Source organism: Cervus canadensis, chromosome 6 (assembly GCF_019320065.1).
Source record: "Cervus canadensis isolate Bull #8, Minnesota chromosome 6, ASM1932006v1, whole genome shotgun sequence".
Classification (NCBI taxonomy): domain Eukaryota; kingdom Metazoa; phylum Chordata; class Mammalia; order Artiodactyla; family Cervidae; genus Cervus; species Cervus canadensis.
Genome location: NC_057391.1, coordinates 76,288,730 through 76,297,431, shown reverse-complemented (window position 1 = coordinate 76,297,431; position 8,702 = coordinate 76,288,730). Strand labels below are relative to the sequence as shown.

The 8,702-nt window shown below is 41.8% G+C and overlaps 1 protein-coding gene across 6 annotated transcripts; it reads right to left on the bottom strand.

Annotated features, from left to right (window-relative positions):
* Nucleotides 1-1,065: 1,065 nt before the first annotated feature.
* On the bottom strand, nt 1,066-6,174 carry SRSF5 (serine and arginine rich splicing factor 5). 6 transcript variants are annotated; one of them, XM_043472401.1, is made up of 9 exons: nt 5,892-6,156; nt 5,225-5,277; nt 4,983-5,124; nt 4,602-4,672; nt 4,375-4,473; nt 4,012-4,081; nt 2,721-2,794; nt 1,957-2,067; nt 1,066-1,869 (listed from the first exon to the last, which is right to left on the bottom strand). In XM_043472401.1, exons 3-9 carry the CDS (start codon nt 5,106-5,108, stop codon nt 1,602-1,604), a joined length of 819 nt encoding a protein of 272 aa, XP_043328336.1. In that variant the 5' UTR covers nt 5,109-5,124; nt 5,225-5,277; nt 5,892-6,156; the 3' UTR covers nt 1,066-1,601. The 6 variants fall into 6 exon arrangements, with proteins under 6 accessions (XP_043328336.1, XP_043328338.1, XP_043328334.1 ...); XM_043472403.1 differs by lacking the exon at nt 5,225-5,277 and having other exon boundaries at nt 1,066-1,866; nt 6,017-6,174; XM_043472399.1 differs by lacking the exon at nt 5,225-5,277 and having other exon boundaries at nt 6,017-6,173.
* Between the last annotated feature and the right edge of the window lie 2,528 nt (nt 6,175-8,702).

The window sequence follows — 8,702 nt, the reverse complement described above, 5'->3', positions numbered from 1 at the left end:
TACCAATCTACTACCATTTACTTGTTCCAGGCCCTGGCTCTCCTGGAAAATTTTGTATCAAAAAATAAAATTATACATACATATGTATAAATACATGTTAATAGTTAAGTAGTTTAGGACTCAGTGACATTACATAGGCAAAGAACAGAGCTATTAAGTGTTACTCAGTTATTTTAACAAGTAAGCAAAGAACAGAGCTATTAAGTGTTACTCAGTTATTTTAACAAGTATTTATCTTGACTAGCATTCAATCAGAGTCTGATAGTCCTAGAAGAAACAATGAAACTAATTTCCTACAGATATAGGACTCTAACATTTAATAGAGGTGGATGTAGAACCTTAAGCAGTTTCACTACCAACTGTTTTCCCTTCAACAGACTGTTACACTTAATGTCTGAGGACTATTAAGAAAATGCATGTGTGAAAGCCTCTTAAAGCATTTACATGCAGTTATTTTTAAGTTTTATGGAATGATCTTGGACCATCAAAATCGTTTTACAACCTTTAAGTTAGGCATGAATTATCAGCTTTTACAATCTGCTTCCCAAACTGTCCCTCTCTTGGCTATGGAAACCTAAGTAACCTGATGCCAAAATCAGGTAGGGTCAACACACAAGGGAAACGGTCATAAAAAACTAAGTCATCATTTGCTTTCAATACTTCACACTTCATCCATCTTTTGACTAGCCTGGAAATGTCAAAGGTACTAATTTAAAAAAAAAAAAGGTTCACCATACCTAACGTGGCTTCTCAGGTGGCATTAGTGGTAAAGAATCCACATGACAATGCAGAAGACATGAGAGATGTGTGGGCTGGATTCTTGGATCAAGAAGATTCCCCTGAAGGGGGGCGTGGCAACCCACTCCAATATTCTTGACTGGAAAGTTCCATGGAGAAAGGAGACTGGCAGGCTACAGTCCATAGAGTCTCAAAGAGTTGGACATGACTAGGACACATACACCTACCTCACTGCTACAGCATTCCTGATGAGGGATTTTAAATACATCAAAAGTGCATGGGGAAGGAGAAGTCGATAGCCATACTTCCTTCAGACAAACACACAAATGCAGTTTTATAACCTTTTATTATCAATAACAAACAGCTGTCTTAACGTCTTTGCCAGACAGCTGTTAAAGGGTGGGTGGGTGGACACCCTTAACCCTAACAAGGAAAACTCATTAAGCCTTTATGTACAAGCAAATTAAGAGCTCTTTTAACTGTCCAAAGCTATTAATTAGTTTAATTGAGGCATTAAACTAATTTTGCATTAACATTATCTGAATAACCAGGAACTAAAACGTTCAAAATTTTTCTAGTACAAAAAAATTAAATTTGCTTTAGTAATAAAAGAGCTCTGTCAATATACACAAACTATATACTTCAGACATTCACAAAAATGTGAGCAGAAGGCTTATCAAAAGACATTTAATACAATTGGTTTGCAACAACCCCTGGTGGTCCACATCTACAAAGATATCCAGCCCAACCCACCCCCCTCCAAATCCCACCCCACAGAAAAGCACATACTTACCAGAATTTTTAGCAAGTATGGTTTGGGATTTTTTTTTTAAAAAAGGCCCCTAGGGCAAGTTATTTACAGTTTAATTGCCACTGTCAACTGATCTGGACCTTGACCGGGACCGGGACCGGGACCTCTGGCGATCCACAGATGCTGGAGACTTAGATCTACTTGAAGAACCACGTTTCTGGCTCTTCTCAGGCACAGGAGACCTACTAACAGAACGAGACTTGCTCCGGCTCCGACTCCGGCTCCTGGACCGGCTGTAAGACTTGCGACTCCGGGAACGAGATCGGCTACGAGACCTCGAGGAACTCCTAGTACGGGAACGAGACCTGCTTCGTGACCTACTAGAAAGAAAAAAAAAAAAAAAAAACTAAGTAGCAGGCCCCACAAATCCCTTAAATAAAACTGTGACTTAAAAATATTAGAGATACCTGTGCCTTTTGCTGCCTTCAATTAATTTGATTTTTCTCCCATTTATTTCTTTTCCAGAAAGTTTTTCAATAGCATTCTTTAAGTCACCATAAGAGGCAAACTCAACTACCCTACAAAGAAAAAATACACTATTTGTAAAGTTACATACTTCTTATCATCTCACAAACCATTATCAGTCTAGTTTACTTACTTTTTAATGTTCATTTTACTATTGCTATTATTAAACAGGATACCTCAACCTCCAAACCGTGGACATTTTAAGGCACATAATTCAATGGTAGTGAGCTTTCCTGTGCACTACAGGAAGATCAATAACATCTCTGACCTCTACTTTAGCCACCTGATGCGACAAGCTGACTCACTAGGAAAGACCCTGAAGCTGGGAAAGACTGCAGGCAAAAGGAGATGATAGAGGATGAGATGGTTGGATGGCATCACGGACTCAATGGACATTGAGTGTGAGCAAACTGTGGAAGACAGCGAAGCAAAGGGAAGTCTGGCGTGCTGCAGTTTTTAGGGTTGCCAAGAGCCAGACATGACTTAGTGACTGAACAACATGACCTCTACCCGTAAGATGCAAGTAGTAACCTCAATTCTGACAACCAAAATGCCTCCAGACACTGCCACATGTACCCTGAAAAGCAAATTCAACCCTGATTGAGGACCGCTGCATTTCAGGATGTCCAAATTTTGAGACCTCTAACATTCACAGTACAACTTTCAGAACATTTTAAAAGGCTCTCATACGCCAATACATACTCACCCCTCATTTAATTTAGGTCGATGTGCATCCGCAAAGGTTACTTCCCCAGCTTGTCTCATGAAATCTTTGAGATCCTTAACACAAGATAATTGAGTTAAGCAGAGAAAAGGAAAAGTGACACACAAACAACCACATTGTATAAAAAACAAGACTACTGAAAGAGAAGATGTTAGATAAAGTACAAACATGGTATTTACCACACTTGTAGTCTATCAGAATTTTAAAATAATATATGTCAGGGCACGAAATAAGCAAATAGCATATTGCTTTTAAGCAAAATGCCAGAGGAAGTTTAGATTTTAACATTAAAGTAGTATTAGTCTATACTGAGCTCAATAAAAAAGGAAAAAAACAAAACAAAACAAACAAAAAAAACAAAAAGAAACAATACATATTTTTAAAGTAAAGACTAAAGTAGAAATTTTATATTTAAAAACAGAACATTTACAAGACACCAGTTATTTTGTGCCCCATATGTCATTAAAAAAGTTTACTTTACCTTTATTATTATTTCCCTAGGCTAGTCAAGCAGCAAACCATTTATCGGTCGGAGAAACCTTCATGACATATGCCCGACTGGCTCTTCGCCACCCACTTGAAGGACACTACCCAATCGATGGAAGCCTTTAATCGCACAGCCCTCCCTATTAGCAGACTATTGGCGGATGCAGACAGGTTCTACTCTTGTGTAGTTACCAAGGACCACTTTACTGCGATCAGGATTCCAACGACCACCTAATTTCGAATCTTTCAACTCTTTTCGACCAGGACCTCTTATTCGGAAGCGTTACAGGAAGACAGCTCTCAACTTAGGGATCAGATCACGTTATCAGCGCTCTGGGATCGCTGCAACCTGGCACTTCAAGAAGTGCACCGATTACGTCTAGACCGGCAAACACAGATCTAGAGGTGGCCAATTGATCACTGTAGGAGCTGACTGGCAAAGTCAACCAGGCCCAACCAAGAGTGACCAAGACAACGATTAGGATAACCCACAGGCACTCCTCGTCATAAGGCCAACGACACAGATAGGCTGGCAAATAAAGGGTTTAATATTTGGTTAAAATTGATTTTTAAAAACAAGAAAATATATCCTCAAAACATTTACATTTGATCACTAACATTAAAATTTGAAATATCCCCCAATTACATTTAATTAAAATTTTAAAATTACAATTAAAAGTCCATTTATAGATAAAACTACTTTTAATAAAAATTAATAAAAACATTAACTACCCACTAATATTTAAAAAACCACATCAAAATATCTCAAAACTGTGTTTCAACAAACCTGCCAGCTGACTCTTGAAGATAAATTCTCAACTATAAGCCGATTTTCTGTTCTTACAGGTGGAGCATTTCTGAGGAAGAAAATGAGTACTCACAATGGAAGAAATGCAGCAACGTGCACCTAGTGTGTTCAGTTGTGGGCAAGTTCAAGCAATCAGGTACGACAAGTCATTCAACTGACTTCCACCAACAGTTTCTGCATTATTTTATGACTCAATCTTATTAGAAACAGTAGACTAATACATGAATGACAAAATTGATTATACATATACAGCAAAATCACTTCTGCTAACAACTTTAGAACATCAAGACTCCTCCTACAGTAATGCTTGTTCAAAGCAGCCATCCACCATTAATCACATACCGTCTATCATTTCGAGGTCTGCGACTACTAAAACGGTCTGAGTAGCGTCCTCTACCTCTTCCACCTCGAGATCGAGCCCTAGCATGCTCAATTGTAACCCTACAAGAAAGGAAGAAAAATCTTCATTATCCACTTTAAGCTACATAAGAGATCTATTTACAAAAAATATCTAGCCCAATACCTAGCTTATCGTCAGAGTGCTAAGTCATAAAACTAAAAATAATCACCTTTCACTGCAGAGTTCTTTTCCATCAAGTTCATATACAGCATCATCCGCATCCCTGGGATCTTCAAATTCCTAAAACACACACATATATATAATGCCTAACACTGCTTTAAAATTCTATTCTGCAACACATTAAAACCACTCAATACCTGTGAAAGAGTATCTTAATGACAACAGCATATAGATAAGCCTAATCAAAAAGGGACCGGAAATGATTTCTCCAGCCAGGAGTGAAATTCTTTTCTCCGTTAAGAAAATTCACTACCTTAAGAAGGCATATTTCCCAAACATACTCTGCTGGGACTCAAAAAACTTAAAAGCACTGCTTCTAACAATCTTTACCCACTAACAATAGATAATTCAACCAATTCTAAACACTTACCACAAAACCAAAGCCTCTTTTCAGATCAATATCTCTTATTCGTCCATACCCCTTGAAGAATCTTTCCACGTCTTTCTCCCTGGCCGCCGGATTTAGCCTCCCGATGAATACTCGACAGCCACTCATGTCCGGCTAGTACTTTCTGTCAGGAAATAAATTCAATTGAGATAGTACCAGTGAATGTCAGAGGAATGCCTGGTCAAGGGACCAAAAACATAAACAGCATAAAATAAAATGTTTACCCGGTGATGTTATAAACAAGATTGCCAAGAGTGCCTCTTATTAGGCCGGGTCCCTTGCAGACAAAATTAAAACTCGGCTCCCAACACGATCCTTCCCTGGGCCCAGACCGCAGCAACCGCAACGCCCACTGCCGCCTCTGGAACTGCGCAGCCGCACACTCTCCCCGGCTCTTCTGGCCCCCTCCCATCTGCCGCAGTTAGGAAAGGCCGAGAAGTGCGGGCGGAGCCGACCCCGCCCTCCGCAAGGCCAGCCCAATGGCGACGGGCTGCACGCGCGTCGCCGCCTCCCGGGAGCGTCACAGCGGGTGGAAGCCGGAATCTCGCGACGCCACCGCCGCGCCTGCGCAGACGGCGGCGGGTGGCCGCGGAGCAGCCACAAAATGGCGGCCTCGGAGCCAGCGGTGGGGAGAACCGCGCGTGCCAAACCCCCCCGTTCCCTCCCGCTCTCCCGACCCCACCGCTCCGGATCACTGTACCCACCCTGGGACAGCCCCGACCACACCCCGAGCAAAGGTCTCGGCCCACTACTCCCGGGGTTCAGACAATGAAACAAAAAGGCAGGGAGGGGCGCAAGACCCCTCTGTAAAAACGACCCTGCCCAGGACCGCCCTTCCACCTTCAGGTCCCCTCACACAATACCCAAAGGGAGACGTGCCCCAGCGCCCACCTCGAATAAACTGCGCTCATTGGACGCCGTCCTCCGCACAGAGAGCAGCCCTGACCACTCGCGATCTGAGCGGCCATGAAGAAGCCTCGATCCGAGAAGCCTTTCCCTCAAAGTGAGCCACTCACCTACCGGACAGGATCTTTGGCAGCTGAGACCCAGAGAGGTCCGTAGTCTGCGATAGAGCCGGCCGCCTCCCCGCAGACCAGGACTCAACTCGTCTACGTCTCTCCACAACTGACGCACTTAGCTCCTCTGGCGTCCCACAAAATGGAGGGCGCGTCCCTGCGTCACTTCCGGGACCGCCCTTGACAACACCCCTTGGGTTCGGGGACAGAGGTGTCCGCGGGGTGGGACCTCTTTACGGCGCTGGCCCCAGTGACCATGAGTCGAGGTGGGCGGGGCCGAGGGGCGGGACGTGGTCTGGGCGTAGCCGTCAGGTGCTCGGGGCTGGGAGGCTGGGGTCCACAACGTTCGCACCTCCTAGGCAATGACGTTAGGTTCATCATTACCCATCCCATAAAAATACCCTAAGGCAAATGGTCGCCTTTTTTATCTGAAGTTTTTTTTTTAATACCCGGAAGAGTACTGGGTGAAAGAAACTGGGGTTTTGCTGAAAATATCTGACCGTCTCTGACCAAGCCTTGCTCCTTAGCTTCCTGCATAATATTTTTTATAAAAGAAATCAGTCTTTCAATTGCAATTATTCTCTACATTCTGTGTTGAATATGTAAGCAACATCTTGTGATTTCACTCAGCAAACATTATTTTTGCTGCAATAAGAGTAATCTGGAAAATATTTTCTGGGGTGAAAAACAAGAATAATGGTGCTATCCACCATTTAAAAAGTTGCTGCTCTCAGCCCGAAGTGGTGTGATTGTCTTCAGGATTAATTTTTTAATATAGTATCTTGATTTATTTAACGTTAAAAAGTTTCTGACTTCCACAAAGGTAATTGGTCTTGAGTAGTGCCTAGTGACTTAATCGACTGTATTTTAAACCATCTGTCTTCTGCAGTGATTGTTTTTTCTGTGAAAACTGTTGAATAAGTCTCCCTACTAGATTTTCTGACCAGCTTCTCCAATAAAAAAAAGTCATATTTCATGAGTAGAATTACTCTCCCTTCTATGTGATCCAGCGGTAGTCTGTGTACACCCCAGTAATTCCTTCAACACTGACATAAAAAAGATATGTGTTATTCATGTTTTGTTTTCCAGAAATGCCTAGCATAGAAAAGACTCAATATTTGTAGAACTGGGTTTACATTAGCAATTTTTTCTTAAGTGTTCCTGTTCCTGTATTAATGTTTCAACAAAATGACTTGGCATTCTTTTCCTAGGATATCCGAGTAGCAAATCTATAGTAAAGGAAAAAAGATGCAGAGAAATCAGATTAAAATAAAGTTTATCAAAGTTATCTCTTTGGGAGACTTTCCGCATAACTGAAATGTTTCCTTCATCACATCCCTGATTTTATCTAACTGGCAATTTAAAAAAAAAAGCCCACCTCAACCTGTATCACTCGTTAAAGCTGCCCCATCTCACCTTTCTTAAGCCAATATATTTAGCTACAGACCAAGTAGTTTCTTGTTGTTTGGTTTTTTGGCCACACCTCGAAGCATACTGGATCTCGGTTGTGAAATGTCATTTCTGCAACCAAGGATCAAACCCATGTCCCCTGTAGTGAAAGCTTGGAGTCTTAATCACTGGATGGACAGCAGAGTTCCAAGAGCAGGTAGTTTTTACACTCTGAGGTGTCACTTTCTCAAGCTCTCATTCACCTACAGCCAGACCTCCACCCCACGTATCCACTGAACTGCTCTTAATGTTCATCATCAATCCAACTGCAAAATCCAGCAGCCTCTTTACAATTTTCAACCTCCTTAATGAAAGCTGCCATTCATTTTCCCTTACTGTACACCACACATAGTGCTTGGGGCTTTGGATTGATCAGCCAATTCAGCCTTTGTACAACTCTCTGATGTCAGTTCATATCCTTGTGTTTTTTTTTTAATATGTTGAAACCAATGCTCAAAGTTACACAGCTGAAAATGGTAGGACCTTGATTCAGCCTTGGGCACCTTTTCTAAGTCTGTGGATCTAAAGGATTTTCTTTCTAAAGTTAAATGACATACTCAAAGGGAAAGTCAAAAACCTATAGCATTTTTTTAAATCAGGAGAGCAAATTTCACATCATGGACAAGTAACTTCAGCTATATTTTCGTCTCTGTGTTACAAAGGTGTAAGCTACAAGGTATGAATGAATTCAGCATCAACTCTTACTATCAAGGACCAAAGCATCTAGTCTATGTTACAGGTGACATCCACAGGGGAAGCAGCTGAGCCCATCAGCAAAATGTGCAGATCTGGAATCAGATATGTGTTGGAATTTCAGGCCCAACACTTAGTATGGGAAGCTCCAGAGAATTAAATAGGGCCCGGCATACCACAGGTCCTCCAACCATATTTGCAAAGGAGAGAATGGAAGACTCGCAGCATGGTGCTGGGCCTCTCTAAGCCTCAGTTTTCACGTGTGAGAAATAGGTCAATAATAGTAGTTAATTCATAAGATTATCATGAGGATTAGGTGAGATAATGCATGTAAGGTATCACATTTCAGCTCTAATGAGTGATCCAGGCAGCCCTCTCAAGTCAGAAGGGACAACAATCACAGGGGAGTTTAAACTGCTGAAACAAGGGGACCCAGGAAGACAGAAGTTTAGTTTCTTTTTCATGACCCCAAATCCTTTGAAGGTAAAATATAAAAAACAAACATCCCAAAGTCAAACAGTTCATAGCATTTATAAAAGAGAGA

What these genes read in the sequence shown, in the direction of transcription:
- SRSF5 (XM_043472399.1), bottom strand. Translation starts at nt 5,108, where the DNA reads ATGAGTGGCTGTCGAGTATTCATCGGGAGGCTAAATCCGGCGGCCAGG. An exon ending in AAAGAACTCTGCAGTGAAAG is followed by an intron (nt 4,474 to 4,601) that starts GTGATTATTTTT and finishes CCTTTCTTGTAG; the next exon opens with GGTTACAATTGAGCATGCTA. An exon ending in CTTCAAGAGTCAGCTGGCAG is followed by an intron (nt 2,795 to 4,011) that starts GTTTGTTGAAAC and finishes TCTTGTGTTAAG; the next exon opens with GATCTCAAAGATTTCATGAG.